At 42.1% G+C, this 23343-nt stretch overlaps 3 protein-coding genes across 4 annotated transcripts in view; 2 read left to right on the top strand and 1 right to left on the bottom strand.

Moving 5' to 3' along the window:
• The first annotated feature begins 1176 nt into the window (after positions 1 to 1176).
• On the top strand, positions 1177 to 7398 carry LOC144037273 (aquaporin AQPAe.a). 2 transcript variants are annotated; one of them, XM_077548638.1, is made up of 6 exons: positions 1177 to 1315; positions 2677 to 2871; positions 3059 to 3220; positions 3949 to 4113; positions 5961 to 6041; positions 6173 to 7398. In XM_077548638.1, exons 1-6 carry the CDS (start codon positions 1301 to 1303, stop codon positions 6386 to 6388), a joined length of 834 nt encoding a protein of 277 aa, XP_077404764.1. In that variant the 5' UTR covers positions 1177 to 1300; the 3' UTR covers positions 6389 to 7398. The 2 variants fall into 2 exon arrangements, with proteins under 2 accessions (XP_077404764.1, XP_077404758.1); XM_077548632.1 differs by having other exon boundaries at positions 1208 to 1315; positions 2680 to 2871.
• Positions 7399 to 9526: 2128 nt separating this feature from the next.
• On the top strand, positions 9527 to 11881 carry LOC144037285 (lens fiber major intrinsic protein-like). The gene is made up of 4 exons (XM_077548652.1): positions 9527 to 10180; positions 10303 to 10467; positions 10539 to 10619; positions 10687 to 11881. Exons 1-4 carry the CDS (start codon positions 9821 to 9823, stop codon positions 10870 to 10872), a joined length of 792 nt encoding a protein of 263 aa, XP_077404778.1. The 5' UTR covers positions 9527 to 9820; the 3' UTR covers positions 10873 to 11881.
• Positions 11882 to 12407: 526 nt separating this feature from the next.
• The window catches only part of LOC144037292 (RNA-binding protein 38-like), a 34685-nt gene continuing 23749 nt past the window's right edge, over positions 12408 to 23343 (bottom strand). Inside the window, exon 4 of the mRNA XM_077548664.1 lies at positions 12408 to 13579. Within this exon, the coding sequence (XP_077404790.1) occupies positions 13288 to 13579 (292 nt within the window). The 3' untranslated portion in view covers positions 12408 to 13287. The remainder of the gene's footprint in view (positions 13580 to 23343) is intronic.

Below are 23343 nucleotides of genomic sequence, written 5' to 3'. Positions count from 1 at the left end.
CCATTGATCATATCAGCAATTTTTTTAATGCTGGAAGCTCTGTAACACTCAATTTAATATAAATAAAATGCATCAAATATCAAAACTGTGTAAGGTGGATAGGATCTGGCCTACTTTTACATTTAATATCCCAAATCTTGCTTGTCATATTTGAAGTAGCCAAAAGTGTGTATAAAGTTCAGATGGGAACTATCTACTGGCTGCCAGAAAAGATCGAGTACACAGCTGTGGAGCCTTTTCTGCTGAATGCGGAAGAAGGTCTAATCTATTCAAAATGGTCTCTACTCTTATATCTATTCTTTTGGGGGCGGCTCAGCCTAGCCCATATGAAAATGTGAGAGACCTGATGGTCTTAACTGGTTTCAACTGGAAAAGTGCGCCAGAGTGCAGATAGATAGGAAGAAGACACCACACCAGGAGAGGTCACAAGAACACAACAGCCTATCTCAAGTCACCTATCTTATCATTGAGAGGAAACATGTGCTACACAGGCACACATGAATTAGGGTTATGCACTAAAGCACAGGTGTCAAACTCAAGGCCTGGGGGCCATTTCCGATCCATGAAGGCACATCAGGTGTGTTGAATTCATGTTTCTTGCAAATTGTCTTCATTTTTAACAACACTGAGATATGAGTTATTGGAATAAAAGGTTGTTTCTAATCCTCCTCTTCCAAATAAATTGAAAAACAATTTACAAGTGTGTATATGTGATAATAGAAGATCACGTGATCATGCTTATTTATATGGCTTCACAGTCATAATAACATGACAAACCATAACTATGATGTGACCGTCGCCAAAAATGAGTTTGACACACTTTGCACTATAGCGTTGACAAATGGATTGTTTGTTACTGGGGTCAGCTTATAATTGTTTACTTTCAAAAGTTTGTCTTCAAGTGCTTCATCCGGTTGGATTCAGGCACACTATGTACAAGCCTCTCAGGTGGGCGCAATCACTTTGCAGACACGTGAAAAGCTCTTTGAAGATGTAACAAATGACTCAAGGTCACCGACGCAGTGTGTTACAAACACACACACTCACACGCTTGATGTGGGCCATGATGACTAAAGCACGCATCCACACTTTCCAGACGGAAGCTTATGATAAGGAGAGAGGTGAGGGTGGGGGGAGTGTGGGAGGAGGCTGCGCTCGTCAGAGGACCTCTCAGACTCTAACGAGGGATGGAACGGCGACTCCGAACCCCTCGCCACCTGACAGACTGACGGACGCTGCCGAAGGACGGCGCGACCTCCTGACCGCAGCTGGGGAGACACTCGGTGGGTGTGAATGTGAAATGACGTGGCATGAGGTGAGCATCTTCTCCCTTCAACTTTGCTTTGTGTGCGGAAAAAGTGGTTATTTGGAATGATGTACTTTTCATTTGGAATTGAATTCGGAGCAGAATAATTAAATACAAGAAGGCTTGAAAATTCTGGTGTGTCCAAAGTTGCAAACTTCCTTGGGAATGAATGTCAAGTTATGGAAGTAAATGGAAATAAACCAGGGATTTACTGAATTGAAGGTTGGCTCCTATAGGGAACTTTTGAGCTTTTCTTGCAATCTTTGGATAAGCTATCAATCAAGGGAAGGGAAAAAAATTAACTCATTCACTGCCATTGACAACTATAGATGTAAAAAACTCATGTGAACTATTTCTTTTAATTTAATTTTTTATTTTTTTATTTTTTATGAAAACCTAGATTTTTTTTATTGTACATTTATAACAGATATAAAATTTGTTATTAATCGTGAGTCAACTATTGAAGTCGTGAGATTAATTACAAATACAAATTTTAATCGTCTGACGCCCCTTATTTTTAATAAAAAAAAAATAGGGGCGTCAGACGATTACATTTTTTAAATTGTAGTTAATCACATGACTTCAGTAGTTTATTAACGATTAATCACACATTTTATATTTGTTCTGAATGTACAATAAAAAAAATCTAGGTTTTCATACTCTTGTTAGCAAAAGTGGAAAAAAATGTTAAACTAATAGAAATAGTTCAAATTAATTTTGGACGTCTATAGCCGTCAATGGCAGTGAATGAGTTAAGGTATAGTAATGCCCTGGCACTTGGGCAAGGAGAACCATTTACATACGCATGGAGGACATAAGAAAATGTTTATATTACGAATATTCCATACCACTTTTTGCAGACCGATACCAGTACGAGTACTCAAAATTTGAGTATACCGAAACAAAGTACCAATACAACTAGTACTTTTGATACATAAGATTTCTACAAAAAAGCTATGACAGATAACTTTAAAGATCTCTATATCTAAATATTGCATTTCCTTTAAATTGCATGAAATTAATGGTAATTTTATATTCATCTCATTTCAAATTTTTAGTTCCTGTTTGTAAAACAGCCAACACAAGTAACGATACCTTGAAATAATAAGGTCTGGTATCGGTATTCATCCATCCCTTATTTATATTCATACTTAAAATTAAGCTCTTTCTATTAAATTCCCCACAATTCCTATTTTTTCCAAAAACATTTTCAAAATACACCTGCTTTTCTTCCCTTAAAAAAATCCCAGAAATTTTCCATCTCTTTGCAAAAACATAACAAGCAACAGATGGTCAATATTCCTCCATGTGAATCTTTGATCTTACAATGTTCAGTTTTCACAAACACTGCTTTGTGTCCTGGTTCCGAGGAGCTTCGTAGCCGCCAGTTCTGGCGAGCCATGGTGGCGGAGCTGATCGGCACGCTGGTGCTGGTAAGCGCCGTGCTGGGCGCTTCCGTTCCGGGCCCTGGGGAGACCCCGGGGGGATCCTTGTACCCGGCAGTGGCACTTGGTGCGGTGGTTGTCGTACTGGGACACTGTTTTGGGGAAATAAGTGGAGCACAGGTAAAAAAAATTGACAAAAAATAAATAAATAAATATATATATATATATATATATACATATACTGTATATATAGAGAGAGAGAGAGATTTTTGTTGTTGTTGTTGTTGCTGTTCTTGATTGTTCTCATTCACAGTTCAAATTCCTTTTGAACTCATGAATGTAAAAGTGTTTGTGTGGTCCTGCTTAGGTCAACCCTGCAGTCACTTTGTCCCTCCTGGCTACACGGAGGCTGGATGTCCTAAGGGCTCTCGTTTATATTTCCGCCCAGTGTTTGGGGGCTTCATTGGGGGCCGGGGCCCTCTACTTGGCTTTACCTCTCAAAAGCACTGCAGACTACTTTGTTAACAAGGTTTGTTCTTAGAAAACATCTTCTTTTTTTTTAGAGAGAGAGAGAACTCAGTATTGTTCATTCGGTAATCTTACCGATTCGACATGTCATCATCATTGCTCTCTCTCTTTTTTTCCTTTTTTTTTTTTAAAAATGTGCGTGAGTATGTGCATGTGCGTTTGTGTGTGTGCATGCGTGCGTGTGTGTGAGTGTGTACTCATTAATTCACCTAAAACCTATTAAAAATCCCATACCGTTCACCTAAACCCAATACTTCAGAATCCAGCTAGAGTCGTGAGGTTGTCAGGAGACCCGAGGAAGGATCAAAGAAAAAAAAGGGAAAGTGAAATCCAGCACCGACCAGACATCACCTACTACCCATCAGGTTACCAACCAGGATCTTTCATCAACCCCAGAATACTGTGTGTTAGAAAACATCTTAAATGGAGTCCATATGCAGTCATCCTGTGCTCTCAATTCAAATCCAATTATTGAACCAAAAGAGTAGTTTTCTAAAACAGAGAAAAACATTATTTAAAAATATTTAGAACACCCCAATGAAAGATATAGGAAAAAAGCAGTCTTTAAGCTGGATTTAAAAGCATTTTACACTTGAGGGTTACTTCATTTCTATAGGCAGCTTTGTGTGCAGCATAACAGCTAAATGCAGCTTCACCATGTTTATTATGGGTTCCACTCACTGACGAACTAACATTGCTCCTCTTCCTCCCTACTTGCTCCATCGCCAGGTGCCCATTGAGTTGAACGCAGCGCAGGCCCTCGGCATTGAGGTCTTATGCACCTTCCAGTTGGTTTTCACCGTTTTCGCAGTTGAGGCCCAGCGACGAAGGGAAAGCCCAGAACCAGGAAATCTGGCTATTGGACTGGCACACACTGCTGGCGTGATGATAGGGGTGAGGAAAGGCTCGTTGCTGTTTCGATCTTTTTTTGTGTGTGCTTGTGTTCTGGAATAGGCTAATAAAATAGCAGTTACGTTTTGGTGAAGTTTTCATTCTTTTGGTATTTTTGGAATGGGTGCTTGCAACGTTGTGGGACTGAACACAGGATGATGTAACGTTTGTATTAGGGCGATGGAAAATAGCATCCAATAATTATATTTATGATAGGGGTTCAGAACCGTGTTTTGTCTGGTGCCTCCCCTCAGACCTATTTGCAATTGTTGTAATGATTTCCGGGTAAACCAGATAGTGGATCCCACAAACGCAGAGACACAAAGGGTAAGATTGACAAATTTATTCTTGCACAGTGGGGAGTAACAACATAAAGCGCTGGACGAAGCCAGGAGAAAAACTACTAACAAAAGATGCTTGCAAAAGCTGCAAGGAAAGAAAGTAACAAAAATACGTCCGAGGGCTATACAACTGCACAAAGCAAAATCAAAACTGTGTTGTGGTACATACCGGAACCCAGGCGGAACTTGTGATTCGAATCGCGTTCCTAAATCTGTCTCAGAATCAGTTGCCTTTCGCGTTCCATTACGCCTCCAACGTCACATCGTTTCAGCAAGTGCCTTTCCTAAAATTAAATAAAATCCGACCATTGCACTATATTAAAACGTCTTGAATCTGAAATAAATCAAACCTAAGTATACTTTGAATGTAAAATTGCCGCGGATACATGATACAATGTCGACATCCTCTTGATTAGTTTAGTAGAAATGCACCCGCACAATGGACTGAGAATAAGGTCCGTAATCCAGGTTCAATTCCCGCTATGGGTGTCATGTTTTTGCAGGTCATTTTTTTCCTCTCAAGTACATTCTGTCAAAACTTGATGCCCTTTTGCAAAAAAAAAAGCCTTTGAAATGTAGCCTGTTGAAATGTAGTTTTGGGTTAAATGTGATAGCTGGGGGTTTCATCAAAGTATTTAAGTCATGTTGAGAGGCAACATTAAAAACAAACCAAGTAACAGCAACAAAAAGCTCATTTGTACTTTTATACTTATTTTGACGGCGTGGGGGTTGTTCAGTTTTTGTTTCCCATGATTTTATTGGCGTCCATTACAATTATAGCTCGATTGCCAGTTGTGTAAATTAGGTGATGACAGCCAGCCAATAGTTAGTTTCCTTACTGGGGAGCTGGTAACACTGATCTACTGTTTGATTGTAATATTTTACACTTGCCCACCAGATGTTGCTGTGGGGAGATGTTTTAAATGTTCTAAAATATCGATTATTTTTGTGAATCAATGGTTTCAAATGATTTGCTCATTTCAATGTTCCATTTCTGCCATCCCTACCGATGAGACAATAACTTAAAACTACGGATCAAAAGGACTCACGCAAAAACTGGAAACAAAGAACGAAAACACGAGATCTGAATAAGGCACTTGGACGAGGACGTAACAAGGTCAAAACACAAAGCGCAGGCAGTTCCAGTCCTTATAAAGCGTTGATTAGGAATAGGAAACAGGTGTGGCGCAGGAGGACACGCCCCTCTGCTCAATCAGAGACTGAAAAACAAACGAGAGCAGAGCCATGACAATTGGTGACCCTACCAAGGGTGCAAAGCCTTAAGTAAACTTGTCCAAATACGTAAGCTCCTCCATTTCCCATGTTGCAACTTTCTTCGGCACTAACATGATTTAGTTTTCACAAATACATTCTAGAAACGATATGCACTGCAGTTTGCTGGCGGCCCGTTCCAGGGTCAGCTGGGATAGAATCGAGCTCACCTCCACTATGTGAACAAGAGCTACGAATCAGCACAATTTGACAGCTAGCTTGTTGTTTCCTGCGCAGGCTCGCTTCTCTGGTGCCAGCATGAACCCTGCTCGTTCTCTGGGGCCGGCCCTCATCACTGGATTTTGGGAAAACCATTGGGTGAGGACTCAGAGACCGGCTGTGTTGTCATATTGAACCACTAGGTCATGTGACGAATGACCCGCTGTAAAAAAAAAAAAAAAAAAAGTTATTTGATGTAGTGCCTGGCATCCATTTCCGTCCACCCGCAGGTGTACTGGATCGGACCGGTCATCGGGGCTGTACTGGCCAGCGTGTCCCACGAGTTCTTCTTTGCCCAAAGTGCCTCCCGCCAGAAGCTAGTGGCGTGTCTGACGTGCAAGGATATTGAGATCGTGGAGACGACCAGCATGACTGGCTCGTCCCTGTCCACGGTCACTCCGAACGCTGCCCGAGCCAAACAGGGCCACAAACAAGACAATAACTGAGCGTTCGTTCCAACGGCTAAATGCGATGCCTCGCGTTTGCAAAGACGGAGACAACATTGTTATATATTTTCATGGTTGCAAATCATTGCACTACACAATGCAGGCTCATCAAAACCCTCCTGCAAACAAGCCCACGCTCGTTGTTGTGTTGTATCCTGCGGCCGCGAAGGCTTTGAAATGCTAAAGAGCTTCAATGATGCTGCCTATGAGTGTTTGTCTCTTCTCCTCGGCTCTTTTGTACACAATCAAACGGATCTTAGCACATTAATGACTACATGGAAGGGGGAGGGGGGGGGGGGGGCACATTCAGTTGGCAATCCACTTTGTTATTGGAAATGTATTTTGTGTGTTTGGGCATGTGAGCCAGGTGTAGAGAGTGTTGTGAAAATGTGTCTGATCTTTGAAATAGGCTTCATGTTGAAAAATAAAATATGTCTCAAAATCCCTACAACATATTCAAACAGATGTAGCTTTTATGACCAATTATACAAAGCTCTACAAATGTTCAACAAGCACATTGCCTGCGACAGGACAAACAAAATTTGCTTTCCAGTTGGTGTATTTCTTGTGAATTTCCATGAAAATGCATGCTGCATATTCTTCATTGATATTTTTCAAGTACACATTGCTAGTGAATTTCATTCTTCACCCTGGCAAAAAAAGGTGAATAGTAGTTAAAATGTAAAGCGCTGGTTAAATGATGTAAAATGGTTACCATTTTACATCATTTGAGCAATAATTGGCTATACAGTATTATTATCTGTGAAATTGTCTAGATTAATATGTGCTGTGATTTTTGCATTGTCTTATACACCATGTATTGTTGATTGTCAGTGTTTCCTTATAAATAAACATACATGTAATATATGAATGTAATGTTAATTTCAATGTATCATCTCGTAACCTGTCACTGATATAACCAAACTACTAACTAGCTCATATTCATATGAAATGTTTACGCAAACAAGCGTTAACAGCAACAAATATAGTTGTTCAGAAGTATTCAGAGTTCTTCTAATTTTGCTTTCATGCAACGTCACGGTGGATGTGAAAAAGATTCATAGCTTTCATTTCAGAGGTTTCATTCAGAAAAAGTCACATTATTAATAAATACTTGTGAGCCATACGTCAGCTACTTTAATTGTCTTACTTTGAGTTAATGGCTGCCATCCATCCATCCATACATTCAGAGTTTTTGATAACTTATAAGTCGAAAGAAACAGAGACCGCTGTGACACGGACAAACTTGAACCAGAGAGCATTAAAAACAATAATGCAACAGATTTAAAGGTATTTCCATTCATTTCAATGAAGAAAGATGATTTGAGATTTGAATTTTCTTTGGGTTACAAGCATGATCATGGACAGACATTAACTTGTAACTCAAGGTAACAACTATACAAACGTGATGTAATTTTTTTTTTTTAAGTGTTGGTGTTGGGGGGCAAAGATATCTCATGTGCATTATTTTCTTTGCCACACCAAGTTATCAAATTAGGTATACAGTACTGTTACATTTATGTGTACAGTTAACGGTAAAAAATATTTTTGAAAGCTGTACTTAATTAGCTTTTACTTAAGTAAAGCAGTTGAATCAGTTCTCATTTAAGTACTATTCATGCCTATGGACAATTTAGAGCGGTGGTGTCAAAAGTAAGAAATGAGCAATGTCAGACCAATTAATCAAACGGCTCAAATCAAAACATAAAAATTCACAATTCCACAAGCAATCCTCAGATGAGCAATGCAACTTGCTCACGGAATTGAACATGATGTCATCTTTTTTACACACAACCTAAAATTGCGGTTTGTTGAAAAATAAAATCAAAATAAAAACATAGGCCAACATAAATCAAACGTAAAGGTGCTGAACATGACACAAACACATATGACATGGATTAAAGGTCCTATAACTTCATTATCTGGTCCACACAATGCATTCTGGGAACAAAATATATGCAAAACAGATACATACAACACGCCTGGAACTCATACAGGCAAAGTGTTGCCGTGTTCCATTTGCATTTGGGTCTGGCTGTAATTCCTGAAATGAATGTTAAATGCTAACTTTTTGTGAAACCTTTTTAATTCAAAGTTGCTTATTTCAAATCCATGATGGCGGTGTAAAAGGCAAAAATACACGGAAACACCCCGTGGTTGTCTAACAGGACATCTTGTTCGTGTTTTGCCAATGAATTTGCATATTTCCTTTTTCCTGAGCATTTTGAGATGTTGTCGCTGATTGCACAGGCAGGGTCCGATCCCGATGAGTCGCGCCCACAAAACAAGTTTGATCTACAGTCAACTAATCTACACGCCCACACAATGTGCACAAAACCGCTGCATCGCTGCCAGCATTTTACATTGTGTGTCTTCTTTCCGAGGCGTCAGCGATCCGCATTCACTCTCCCCTCCCACCTCCCTCCAGCAGAAAGAGGGCTCTGGACTGCTCAGTAACCCCAGCGTGCACCCTCGGCATCCCCACTGCACCTCTGACTCGCCCGTAGAACCTTCACGGCTCTGCCAGTCACCATTAATTGTTGACTATGTTCTACAACAAGCGTCACCCTTTTTCTTGACTTCCAAATACGTTCCTCTTCTTGAGTCGCTCCCCAAACAGAGCGTTGGTTTCTCACCTTGAGTGTTGAAACTTGGCTTGGGGTTTGAGTCTTGCCCACACGCGTGCTGCACACAATGCTTTCACAGGGTCAGGCTTTTTCGCTCTACGGGTCACTTCACCACTGTTAGCTTTGGGCTCTTCCGTCCGGGGCCTCAACTGTATTATCTGTGTGTGCGTGAGTGCGTGTCCATCCGTCAGCGTTTGTGTCCCCTGATTGTCACAGTTATGATATGTCAACAGAAAGACACTTTGTCCTCTGGGCTCCAGCTGCTCTACACTCAGGTTGTGGGTTTGGTGTCTCGAGTGCCGCCCGCTGACTTCAGAAAGGCTTTTCGCGCTCGTTCTCGTTCCATCGCTTTCGACAGGCCTCTTTTGACCGTCATGGCGGCGGAAAGGTTACATTTGTTTGATTTGGGATGTCCGTGGACGCCTCCCCTCCCTCCCTCGGCCCTTACAGGGGGGGATTATGGCGTCATTTGGGGCCCCCGGAGGGTGTATTATAAAGCCCCTGTCTGGCCCTCTCCGCTCTGTCAGAGAGGCTAAAGGTTTACCGGACACGGTACCGGTCCATCTCTCAATCGCTCATCTTCCTGATCCCAGCTGAGATTTGTTTGCGCACACTCCCACACACTTATGTCTTTGAAACAGGTGGACGCAGGTGGCAAACCAGCACAGCAAGGTCACGCGACTTGGTGAAGATCCGCCGCTGGATTTTCTCAATACCGATTAGAGCTGACTTTCAGAGGACTGAAAAGGTTGAAGCTTTGGTTGATTGCTGCCCAAGAGTTGTCGTCTTCTGCTAAAGAGCGACCATGTGGGAGTTCCGGTCCATGAGTTTTTGGCGGGCGGTCTTCGCAGAGTTCTTCGGGACCATGTTCTTTGTATTTTTCGGTCTGGGCGCCGCCCTGCGCTGGACCACCGGGCCTCATCACATTCTCCATGTGGCCTTGTGCTTCGGGTTGGCAGCCGCCACCCTCATCCAGTCCATCGGCCACATCAGCGGCGGCCATATCAACCCCGCCGTTACCTTCGCTTACCTGGTCGGGGCCCAGCTGTCTCTTTTCCGTGCTTTTTTCTACATTATCGCCCAGTGCCTCGGCGCTGTGGCCGGCGCTGCCGTGCTGTACGGGGTCACGCCTGGCAACATGAGGGGCAACCTGGCAATGAACACGGTAAGATTAAGCGCCGTACAGTTAGCCCTGAACTCTGACTGAATCTAACATGGCTGTTTCAGTAGATTGATTACATTTGAAAGGCGGGTCGCTAAACGAAAGAAAATCCCCCGTTTCCGCAGCTGCAACCTGGCATCAGTCTGGGGATGGCCACCACCGTGGAGGTCTTCCTTACCTTGCAGCTGGTGGTGTGCATTTTCGCTGTGACCGATGAGAGGAGGAACGGTCGCCTGGGTTCCGCCGCCCTCTCCATTGGCTTCTCCATCACCATCGGACATCTCATGGGGGTGAGACACGCCCAAACGTGGAGATGAGGAGCTCGCTCCAACGTTGACAGCTGGGCTGCTTTGTGTTTCAGATGTACTACACAGGTGCCGGCATGAACCCCGCCAGGTCTTTCGCTCCGGCGGTCCTGTTCAGAAACTTCGTCAACCACTGGGTAGCATCCCCGTTTCCTTCGTTGCCGTGGTACACGTGCGTCCTAATACTTGTGCGTGTTGTTGCAGGTCTACTGGGTGGGACCCATCATCGGCGGCGCCATGGGCGCCCTCCTGTACGATTTCATCCTGTTCCCACGTATGAGGGGTCTGTCCGAGCGCCTGGCCACATTGAAGGGCAGTCGACCCCCGGAGAGGGAGACCCAGCAGGACACCCGCGGGGAGCCCATCGAGCTCAAGACGCAAGCCTTGTAAACCCGACCTCTCTCTCCCCGGCACCTGATGACCCACCTGCGGCTGAGAAACGAGGGACAAGGCCCCTCCTCCACTGCTTATCAACCCACATGAAAAGTAACAACGCGACAGGTCTCCCCCTCCAACTCCTTACTCTGTATTGAGAAGTGGACTTTGTGTTTGTGATAAAAGGCAGTCGGGCCTGCTTCTGTGACCTGGGAGGGTGTTGTTGTTGAATTGAGTGGGAGGGGGCGGGCAAGCGAGGGCTAGGATGGGCACGGGTGGGCAACAACTCTGGGTTTGTGCTTCTTTCCAATTTAGACCAGTCAAGATGGGCGTGGTTTCCGACATGCATCTCACATAATCTCCGATGTTGTTTTTTTTCCCTGCTTTATTTTGTTTTCTGCACTTCAAACACAAAACGGTGATGTGAACACGATTTTACATTTTACAAATGGCTACATTTTATCTGTGTGTGAGCATTGTTGTGTGAGAGTGAATGTGTGTGTGTGCCCGCTTGTATATGCGAGTGTCTGCAGGTGTGCATGTGTGTGCGTGCCAGCGTGTGAGAGATGAAGATTGCCGATAAAGTACCTCTTTTTTTCTCATTTTCATTGCAGCTCGACTGATTTTGTACCAACCACTATTCATTTTTGTAAGCCCTTTTTAAGACATGACACATGGCTTCCCTCACTGTGATACTTGTGATGATATCCATTTTTACATAAACACATCCATATGCATCCCCTCCCCCTCCGACGTAACCAGCACAAAAGCAAATGTAGAATCTGAGAATGGGAAGAATTGGAGATGTCTGTTCACTGCAGACCAACAGTGCCAGCTTTACATTGAGTCTTTTGTTATTATTTGATCCTAACTGGGATTACAAACGTGTTTCAATAAACTTTCACTTATAACAAATATGCACATATTACCGTACATGATTATTATCCCCTCGCCCATTCTTCTAATTCAACAACTTTGAGTTTGCTGCAATAAATACGTTTGGCCAGAAGATGGCGAAAGTGAATATCTCAATCCTCAATGCGATGTTGTACTGTCCTGCCTGCCGACAGTGCGTTGTGGGTTGGTGTCAGAGGCTTTTTGCTTTACACCCAAAAATATTTAAATCTGGGAGCAGTAATACAAGAATGTGAATAGATGAATGTACGGTATTCACCCATACAGCAATGCCTATCTCAGTTGATTTTGTGACCGAGGCGGGATACCCTCGATTGGTAAAATGTACAGAAGCTAATTTGTAGCAGTCATCGAGTGATTTAAAAGTGTGATCTGAATACACAGATTACCTATGACTCCTTCAAATTTGTGAAAAATGGTCTTACAGTTGATTGCATGCCTGATGTTTTCTTTCAACATATGTTTCATCTGGTTTAGAATCTGACCTTTACCTCCGTGCACTCAAATCCATTTCTCTACAAGAAATGTCTTCAAATGACTCATGTATGCTTCCTCCAGCTCAACAACATGCAATCTTCATTCTGCGCTGATACGGACCTCAATAACTACCACGAAGAACAAACAGCACCCAAGCCTTAATAGGAAACATTACTTTTATTTTGCATTTTCTTACAAAAGGTTACATATGGCTTCAGTTATTTCGTTTTTTTTAATGACAAACATGGTTCCATATAAACAAGGGATGCCAATCCAGCTTTGCTCGAGAATTAGTGTGATTGTTACAGCTGGCAAAAAAACAAAAACAAAACATGTATTGCATTGCTGTGCTCTCTTTTCACAATAAACTATAACGCTTTCATTATCAAAATGCGGCAACATGTAGCGACGGTTTTGGAACTCAACCAAGAGCAACAACTTTCTTGCTCTAACTATAACAAATCTCAACAAGATTTCGGCTGCAGCAAAAACAAGCAATAAACAAATACAAAAAAAACCCAACACGCAATAAATTCAGTGTTGTCATGACCACCCTGATTTAGCATGAGAACTGAACATCAACATATGCAGCTAGGCTAAAACAATGAAACGTTGAAATGGGGGTAGGAGGACAGAAATATTTTTTATGAGGCTAATTGTTTGCATTGCCCTGCCGCCTTTTTTATGTGTTCTCCAAAGAGCCCTCTGGTGGCCAGCCTCCGGGCCCATTTATTCGAACCTTAAGTATTAACATCGAGGTTAACAAAGAAACAGTAACAATAACATGGGGCGAGATGGTTAAGGTGATAAAGTGGGTATCTCCCAAACCAAGGTTGTGGGTTTGATCCTCAACATTTGTCATCTGTAGGTGGAATGAGGAGACCGTATTAAAGCGCCACACAAGTGATAGCCCCTTTACATTTTGATGAACTATTACAACAAACATACAAAAGTCAGGAGTGCTTTCAAAAAGCCCTTTTTGATGACATCACCCTCAGAACAGGATGCCACATTGTACTGATTGGTCGCCGGGGCTGCTTACAGCGTGCGGTGGCGCTGGTGCACAAGGTCAGGGATGGTGACCTGCGGGACGGCGGGCAACACGGAGAACATGGCCAAAGGCGAATTGGTGGTTGGTGGCGGAGTCTGAGGGGCGAAGAGAGTGTGCGTTGGCATTCTGGGTGAGAAGCTGTAGTTGAGGTAGGGCAGCGGTGGCGAGCTATAGTGCTCCAATCCGGAGGGAGTTAAGTGGGGGTGGGCGATGCTAGGCTGCTGCAGCAACACGCCGGGCTGCAGGAAGGCATGAGGGCAGATGTAAGGATGAGCCAGCCTGAAAGGACACAGGTTGGATTATGATTAATTTAAAACATAAGAACACAAGGGACATTTCAAAATGTATTGCGGAAAAACAAAAGTGGTTTTTACTTTCAATTTGTGGTCAACATAGAGTTTGGCTGAGCACATATCAAAACACACATATCAAGTATTTTCAAATTGTGAAAGGTATTCTCATTTTTCAAAAACTGGGTTAGGATTAGAATAGAAAAATCCCTAAGTGTGTGCCCCGCTTTGTTTGGCAATCAATGACGAGGATAGTGAGAGGTTACTATGAGATGTTATGTTCCTGATGAAGAACTACAATAAATGGAATGGTTGGCAGGCTGGAATCAAATGTATTGTCATTGCACGTCATGAGTACAGCGCGACCAAAGTCTTAACAGCATGTCCTAGAGACAAAAAAAGCACACAAGCAAAACAAAAACAATGACTAACAGAGGGAGACAGAATGGGATGCCTGATGGGTCGCCAAACGGTACCTTAATTCTCTTAGATGACAAAAAAAAAACACAAGGAAGGGGGAGGAGCTATGAGGGAGGAGGACAGTATGGATGAGGAAAAAGTTGAGACACCATCTGATTAATTCCTTGAGTTTGATTTTCTGTGTAAAATGCAGCCGAAGCTCAGGTGATAAATGAGACAGAAAGACTACCAGTGACGTGCGGTCAGGATAGGCAAGGTAGGCACTGCCTACCTCAGGCTGAAATGAAAGTTGAAACCGTTTGGCTTTCTCTATTTATTTTAATTATTACTTTCATTTCAGAAAGCCTACACTACCTATAGTTTTAAAAGTGACAACATTTGGTCATTTTCAAACCTCAATTAAAAACGACTCATTACTTCGTCTGGCCTGCAGGCAAAAATGCTGCAAAAATTATCCTCCTGAAGGCAAACCGCTGCTGTGCTTTTCCCAGCCCTGTTCGCGTAGCGATGTGTGTTCGTGCATGCGTAGTCAGTTTCCCAGTTGAAAAGTCCTTTACGCTAATAGGCAGATCGCTACGCTGCCTTTTTACGTCGCTGTATTATTCAAAACACAGCAAAGCGTTAAGATGACGCCACACTAAAATTATTTTCACGCCTTTCTTTTGAGGGAAAACGCCATATTTTGAAGGATGGGAGACCAACGCCTTAGCTACCGGATCTTCAGCAAAGTAAGGGACAAAGAATTATTCGTACTTTTTACAAAGAATGGTGCAAAAGAAAAGATTGGCTTTGTGGATGTGCTTCGATTAACTGCCTGTTTGACTTTACATGGTGTTTGGCATTGCTCTTGCTAGCTTGATTTTGTGAGGAACTAGGCTGTTTTACAGGGAGATATTCACTTTATTACGTTCTTTTCTGGGTGTCCGTCTTTCGCACTGGCTGACGGTGGCCCAGAACTTTAGCTGCGTGGCAAGTGTTGAGCTGCCGCACCGGAGGCGATGGGTACGAATGCGCTCGAAGTCAAAAAATAAAAATTAAAATAAAAAAAGACAGTGGAGCAAAAAATGTAAGACTTTAAAAGAGAGAAATGTTTTTTGTTTTTCTACCCATGCAGAGGAGGCATATGTTAATTTAGTTTGAATGCATGGCATCTTGTATCTGAGTATCAAGTATCCTGAGTGTCCTCTTTTGGAAATGAAAATATGGTCACCCTAGGATACGTTGTACGTTCTTTTTATTATTATTCAAAAGAGCTCAATCATAAGCATGGGGGGGGGATGCATAGTTTTAAACCTTGATTTAAAAACATTCACACTTGGGGCTGACTTGACTTCTGCTGACAGTGTGTTCCATTTGTGTGCAGCATAACATGTAAATGCTGCTTCACCATGTTTGCTTTTTAACACTGGACTACACTGTCTGACCCACGTCTAAAGGCCTTACAGCCCTACTGGGTTTTTATATTCTATTAGAATTTCTTTAGGATATTCAGGACCTAAAGCATCCGGCGAGAACTTTTAAGTCCACTGGATAACTGAATGGGAGCAAATGTCAAGACATCAGACCTGGATTCATGTGCTCTGATCTCTTTGTTCTGGTCAGAAACCGAGCTTCAGCGTGAATGAGCTGCAGCTGTTTATTGCTCTTTTGAAAAAAGTGACTGTTGAAGGACTCCATCCGTGATGGGCAATTCACAAACTTCCAATGCTCACAAAATCATAAACTCTTTTCTTCCAATTAGGATCAGAACCGTTTTAGGACTGTTCCATTCAGTCCTACCCATTTTTCCAAAGTTGTTCAACGGTATATTATGATCTAGTGTATCAAACGTCACACTGAAGACTAGAACTGACACCGTTCTCGGGTCAGTTTTAAACCTTGGCGCTTTGATGAGAGCTGATTTTTTCCTGTGATGAGGTCGGACACCTGAAAATGGTCAAAAAGTCCAATGGCAGCTAGAAATGCTTCATGAGATTTCAAAAACACGGTTACATCAACCGGTCCCACGCAACTATTTCATTTAAATTGGATGAATGTTGGATGATTCAAATTGAGCTAATGTTCTTAATTTAATACTACATTAGCTAGTTGTGTTGAATTTACTCAACATCATTATTTTGAATTTACCTGATATTGTTAAATACAAATGATCAATCCTCATTGTGTTGAATTTACTTAACACCATTATGTAGAAGTTATTTAACATCTATTTTTCTTGATTTACTGAAATGGTAGCACTTTTCCAACTATTAAAGCTTCTCATTCACTTACTGATGAAGCAGCAACAGGAGCAACTGAGCGCTCAGTATCGGGTTCAAGGACACTTCATCATGGTGACTGAAGAGTCAGGTATTAAACCCACAACCACTGGTTTGTGGGACCAGAACTCTACCACTGATCCATGCAGTCTTGCTACAATCTCATATGTCAAATATACTAAACACAAATGAGTTTTGAGAGCAAAATGTGCCAAACACTGGATTCAAATGCTTGATGTGTTTGTGCTTGTCTGACTGTTTGTCCATCTGCAGCAAATGGCCATATGTATAATGGACTAGAAGTAACGTGGCTATGAGAATTAACCTAAAATTTGAGTCCATTTAAATGATTATTTTTAATTTCCTTTTTATTAGAAGATGTGATTATTGGACATTTTTGTCCAGTCAGTCATCGCCATGACACATTTGCGTGCAAGCAACCCCTGTTCATTTTGCACTTGTTTCCTGATCTCATTTTGTGCTGTAAAAATGAGTTATGATGTCGTCAAGTATATTGCCATCATTTCGATATCACTCAGTCAGGTTTTTCATATTCTTCCTTGGAGAAAGAAAGGGGGGAAAAATATGTTTGTAGACGTGCGACATCAGTCCTTACGGTGGCGTTATGAAAGAAAACCGTGACTGATTGTCCCCAAATTTTATGAGCACATGTGCAGACATATGTTAATCATAGGCTAAAAATATTAGAACAAAGTTCGCAATTAATTGGGGGCGCATTTGGTCCAAGCAGCAGACAGACTGAGGTTGCAATTAATATGTAATGCAAAGGTCAAAAATCTGAATTGCATTAAGACCTGCAGTGCAAAACTAGCCTTTTAGTTTCAATGAGAGCAAAAGCATCAAGGACACTTGAGATCTTCCAGGTGAACATATCCAGAAGTTCTTCACAGTTGGTGACATGCATGATCTTTGCGCTGGTGTTCTCGTTCGTGTACCTTTTTGGATAGACAAAGGTTGCCTGAAATGTTGGGATTATTAGCGATACATTAGCCAAATCCTTAACCTCAACAGTTAAAATGTCAGCATCTTTAGAGATCACCAGAGGTGGGTAGAGTAGCCCAAAATTATACTCAAGTAAGAGTAGCGTTCATTTTACTAAGTACTAAGTAAAAGTAAAAAGTAGTCATTAAAAAAAAATCACTCAAGTACAAGTAAAAAAGTATTTGCTGAAAAGAATACTCAAGTATCGAGTAACTGCTTGAACATGAAGTCTGATTTATTTTCTTCTTTTTTAAAAAAATATTTGCTTGTTTCAGAGTTTAACGACCCGCTTACAAGTTAATTGTTTGATTGACGCTAATATGCGAAATGTAATGTATGAATGGGGAGGCGGGTAATGACTCTAGTGTAGCCCAATATAGCCGAGTAAAAGTAGCATTACTTCTTCACACATCTACTCAAGTAAAAGTAAAAAGTATTGTGTGGTAAAACTACTCTTAGAAGTATCCCCCCCCAAAAAAAAATACTCAAGTTAAATGTAACGGAGTAGGGGTGTTAGAAAAAATAGATTCAACAATATATCGTGATATTACAGCGCGCAATTCTCGAATCGATTCGATATGGGAATATTCGATATTCGAAATCGACTTTTAAACATCTATTTTTTATGGGACTATTCAACAAAACGTCTTACACATTAAGCATGGAAGAATGTTATATTAATGGAACATTAAGCCTTAATATTTGATTTCAGTGCTGTTCAAACATGAAACAGACTGAAAGCTGTTAAATGTAGTGGCTCAGTTATAAGCCTGAATTTTCAGATAAATAAATACATTTTCATACAAATCTTACAGTGTACATGTACAAGTTTACTGATTAGTATTTTCTAAATTTGAGTAAAAAAAAAGCGCAATAATCTATTTATAGATTCATATCGGGATTAATTGGTATCGAATCGAATCGTGACCTATGAATCGTGATACGAATCGAATCGCCAGGCACTTGGCAATTCCCAACCCTATAGCGGAGTCAATGTAACTCGTTACTACCCACCAAATCAAGAGTATGACCTTGGGCATTTGTTGGACTTTTTCACATGTTGTGACAGATTAAAAGTATCCAGCACAGCAGAGAGAACTTTGGTATCCCCCCCAATGTTATTGTCAACATGAATGTTATGAGCAAATAAATTGTAGTCAGTAGAGATAACTGACAGCAGTTCTTCAAACCCCTTCATAAATTGACCATTTCATCTTAGAGGTCTATAAGTGACCAAAACAATCACATTTGTTGTTATATTACTCTATGTTGTGTTATGTTAAACGTCACACTCCAAATTATTCTTATCTGTATTTTCCCAAAGGCCCCTGCACATTTGGTACATTGCCTTTAAGTTGCGTTCTACCACCACCGATAGCACCTTGTGGTCATTTTGGGCTAAAGGCTGATGTTGTTGTCAGGAGGTGTCGAGCTGGAAAGAAGTGAGAGCATCGGACCTGTGGGGCTGCTCTGCATCTGGACAGCGTGGCCACTTGCGCTGCACACCTACAACATGTCTGAGCAAACTGCCGCCTGGGGTCTCAATTAGCCACACCACCTCCTGCTTCTTCTCCTGCATCCTCTTTGTTCGTCCGCTGCCTGACCTTCGGTTATATAAGCAGAAAGCTAAATGGTGAGTTCTGATTAGCCTACAAGTACCAAGCAAAAACATGCCGATGATAACAAAAGACAAGAAAAAGTCCAAGCAACTGTATTAATGATGCGCCCCACCCCACCCCCGGCATCTCATGTCTCCTTGCTCGCGCAACGACTCTCCCCGAGCAGAAGTGCAGTGTCATTCTCGCGACCCCGAACCGCCGGCTGACTGATTGAATGTGACAGCCGCATCGTACGAGAGAACGCAGCGCCTCGCCTTTCCCCGACCCGGGCCACGTTGCTGGCTGTCAAACGCACATTTATACGCGGGCTTTCTTTTTTTTAAATGCAAGGACGTCGAAGTCACATGCAGAAAATCTGAGCTTTGAAGACTATTCGTATAACAGGCTGCGCTTGTATTGTGATTGTGTGTGTGAAGGGATGAGGCTAATTGGCACAGCTGCACGGCTGTACGCTAACAGAGCCACGAGAGCAGAATAACCTCCACAGACGGCGCTTTACTCCCTTGCAGTCAGCTTCCTCTATACTCCCCTTGTCGAAAAGCACGACAACAAAACAAGTGTGGGATGAAGTGAATAAAGGCGGGGGTGGGGGTGGGGGTGGGCATCGGGATACCTTGGGCGGGAAACGAACAGGATGAGACGTTCAGAGGTGAAGGGATCAGCCATCATATATCTCTCATGCCTTAAGACAGTCACGCTTTTAATAGTTCAGATGACGGATGGGAGTGAGTCAGGCAGAGGCAAACACACACACACACACACACACACACACACACACACACAGACACACACACACCCCTCATCCTCTTTCGACAAACGCACACTCAAAGCTTGGGGGAGGGTTAGAGACAGAAGGGCCAACGTTCGACTACTTGGACACTCTGTCGTGCTGTCAACATGCAAATGAATTTTGGTCTTCAGATTGAGAAAATGTCCAATACACATGATCTTGACACAGAATGTCACAACGACTTTAGATTGAAATGCCTGCAAGCCATGCAGGAGGGGGAGCAGCATAATTAGCCATTTCCGCTACGTTACACAGCTAAATGCTACTCCACTCATTCATCAATAGCAAAACTAAGCATTTGAGGGACAAATGTGGGAAGTGAGTTAAATAGTAACGGCCTGCGTACAGTACGTGATCGGTACAATTTGTAACTTTTCTTAAATAATCAAGCTTTGCTGATAGTAGTAGGATCCTTAAGTGAGGTTCTGTGACCATCGTGCGGCAACAATGTTTTGATGATTGTTTTGAGCTCTATGGCCCCTTTAGAAAAGATTTAGCCCCAATGTCACTCCCAAAAATCCCAGCATTTTTTGCTCGAGGGCCAAATTCAAAATGGCGTCTGGCATCATGTATAAAAAATAACTTTTGATCCGGATGACCTAGAATAATATATGAAGGCACATTTCCATACAAGTCAACCACGAGGATTCCAAATCTAACGTCATTTTAATCTATTTTTCATTCGGTAATTTTACCGATTCGACATGTCATCATCATTGCTCTCTTTTTTTATTTTTATTTTTTACATTTTTTTATTTTGTATGTGCTGAGTATGTGCGTGTGTGCATGTGTGCGTGCGTGTGAGTGTGTACTCATTAATTCACCTAAAACCTATTAAAAATCCCATACCGTTCACCTAAACCAAATACTTCAGAATCCAGAAATAGTCGTGACGTTGTCAGGAGACCCGAGGAAGGATCAAAGAAAGAAAAGAAAGGAAAGTGAAATGCAGCACCGATCAGACATTACGTACTACCCACCGGATTACCAACCAGAATCTTTCACCAACCCCAGAGACATCTAAATTCCAACAAATTAAGGAGACCTCAAGAGACCAAAGGAGAGACTGAGGAAAGGAAGGAAGGATAGATGAAGTAGAGTGAGATCCACAGACATCAGCCTCCACCGATTCAACGACCAGAGGAAGAAGCAGATTGTGTTTGAATTTCGGTAGATGCTGGTGTGGTGGATCTGGCATGCATGAAAACCTCCACCAAAGAGGGGAGCCATCAACTCCAGCCAGGACAGAGCAAGCACAATCCGCAGGAGCCACCGGCAAACCCAGGAGCTCGGAGTGCCCACCCCCCCAACACGGCCCGCACCCCCATCCCAACGCAGCAGAACGGGGCACGGCAGGCCCGCCAGGCACACCACCGGCCCACAGCCCCCGCTCACCCACCCCCCACCCCACCCCCCATCCACACCCGCCACCCACCACAACCGAGCCCCAGCCGCCCCCAGGCCCCAAACCCCCAGACACCGGATTCCGAATATTAACCCTTAGTGCCCATTGGAAGTGAAACTTGAGGAGTTGGTGACTGTAAGGTGTCATTTGATGTAGTCTGCTCGATCCTGCTGGCAGCCACTGGTTTCCTGACTATGAAAACATAACCATTAGTTATACCAAATTTTTAATAATGTTTTTTTATTATTATTTTTTTAAAGATTATTTAAAAAATGTCTAGGTTTTCATACTCTTGTTAACAAAAGTGGATTTTTTTCAAACTAATAGAAATAGTCTAAATGAATTTTTGACATTTATAGACGTCAATGGCAGTGAATGAGTTAATATAACATTCTTCCATGCTTAATGTGTGAATCCTAACCCTAAGTAAGACGTTTTGTTGAATATTCCCATAAAAATCGATTCGGCTGCATATCGATTTGAGAATTGCGCGCTGTAATATCGCAATATATTGCCCAATTGATTTTTTTCTAACACGCCTAGTTTTGAGTAACAGTGTTACATTTTTTACTTGTCTTTAATTGAATCACACTTGAAACATGAAGCATAAAGTTGACGTGTGGCGTAAAATTCAGCCCTGCAGACTTCGGTAGACTTCGGTCAAGGAGTGTCACCTCATTTCCCCCAAATATTTCTATTACCTATTCCAACCTCGCTACTCTGGCGACATGAGATAAAAAAAAAAAAAAGTCAGACGGGTTTCTGTTGCTGTTTGTCAACAGCACGTTCAAAACTGACGCAGGAGGAAGCCGAGGACAGCAGCCAACCAGGAGCGAGCGTGAAAACAGTCCACCAACCAGGAGCGCGGGCGTTGGCACAGCTGAAAGACACATGAATCGAACTCCTAACACGTCCGCAAAACGAGTCCACCAATCCACCAATCTGTAGCGTGCGTTGGCACAGCCAAATTTGCATATGACACTGAGAAAAGTCGCTTGCCTCGGCGGCTTGGCCGGTACATAAATAGATCGGATTTAACAAAAAAATCATAATTGTGTAAACGTAGCCTTAGTGTTTCCCTATTCCAAATATGATGTTTTTTTTGGGGTCAGGGGTCACAGCCTGAAAAGGTTGAGAACCACACTGCACGATATGGCAGCTATCTTGACTATCGCAGTCAAAACAAAGTTGTATGACTGAAATTAAAATGGCGTCAGATTTGGAATCCTTGTGATGGACTTTTTTTTTTTTTTTTTAGATGACGCCGGATGCCATTTTGAATTTGGACTTCTAGCAAAAAATGCCGGAATTTTGGGGAGGGACATGGGGGCTAAATCTTTTCTAAAGGGGCCATAAAGCACAAATAAATCATCATTGCCAGAGGATGGTCACAGAACCTCACTTTATGGCCCTACTACTGTCAGGCTGATTTACTAAAAGTTTGCACAGGTAAAACTGGCACACATTTGTTTGTATATGCAAACAGATGCAATGGATTACAAAAGTCACGGTTCGGATGGGATCACGGATTTGAGTCACGGATCGTTTTTCGGATCAGCAAAAAAAAGGAAAGAAAAAAAAGATAAATAGTACTTTGTCTTCACTTATTTTGTAAAGCGCTTTTTTCATTAAAAACAAAAAAAATTCCCAATGTCTAAGATAGCCGTGTAGGATTTATTTTTGTCTTCATTTATTTTGTAAATCGCCTTTTCCATAAAAAAAAAAAAAAAATCAATTCAAAATGTCTAGTATAGTCGTTTAGGATGTAGAACACAACTTTTAAGTGCAATATGAGGCAGAAAACATTCTTATTTTTACATGGTTCAAGTGTAAAATAAGGTATTAATGGCTTATAGTTAAATTTCTATAATCTAAACAGCTAAGTTTGACATTTTGAGTTGAATGTTTTTCTTTTTTAATGGGCAAAAGTGTTTTATAAAATAAATTGAGTCAAAGTTCGGTTTATCGTTTTTTTTTTTTTTTAATAATGAAAAGACCTCAACGTGCAATTTAAGGCACATTCCCTTCCTTTAAACATGGAGAGTGAATTACAAACTAGCCTTGGTCCAGAATATTGAAAAAGAATTCAAGTAAGTCAGTTACCAGCTGTCAAACTTACTTGCCAGCCAGGAGCCAGACACCCATGCACATTGGTCATGCTAACAGGTAGCCGCTAGCCACTTACGTCAAAGACTTCTGCCGTATCATACGATGACAGCGTAATTAATTAGCGGTTCCTTAGTGTCCTAAATTAGCGAT

The sequence above is a fragment of the Vanacampus margaritifer genome, chromosome 1, assembly GCF_051991255.1.
Source record: "Vanacampus margaritifer isolate UIUO_Vmar chromosome 1, RoL_Vmar_1.0, whole genome shotgun sequence".
NCBI lineage: Eukaryota > Metazoa > Chordata > Actinopteri > Syngnathiformes > Syngnathidae > Vanacampus > Vanacampus margaritifer.
This window is presented reverse-complemented; position numbering and strand designations above follow the sequence as displayed.

What these genes read in the sequence shown, in the direction of transcription:
- LOC144037273 (XM_077548638.1), top strand. An exon ending in GGGAAATAAGTGGAGCACAG is followed by an intron (nt 2,872 to 3,058) that starts GTAAAAAAAATT and finishes GGTCCTGCTTAG; the next exon opens with GTCAACCCTGCAGTCACTTT. An exon ending in CTGCTGGCGTGATGATAGGG is followed by an intron (nt 4,114 to 5,960) that starts GTGAGGAAAGGC and finishes TTTCCTGCGCAG; the next exon opens with GCTCGCTTCTCTGGTGCCAG.
- LOC144037285 (XM_077548652.1), top strand. Translation starts at nt 9,821, where the DNA reads ATGTGGGAGTTCCGGTCCATGAGTTTTTGGCGGGCGGTCTTCGCAGAG. An exon ending in CCATCGGACATCTCATGGGG is followed by an intron (nt 10,468 to 10,538) that starts GTGAGACACGCC and finishes TTTGTGTTTCAG; the next exon opens with ATGTACTACACAGGTGCCGG. An exon ending in GAAACTTCGTCAACCACTGG is followed by an intron (nt 10,620 to 10,686) that starts GTAGCATCCCCG and finishes GTGTTGTTGCAG; the next exon opens with GTCTACTGGGTGGGACCCAT.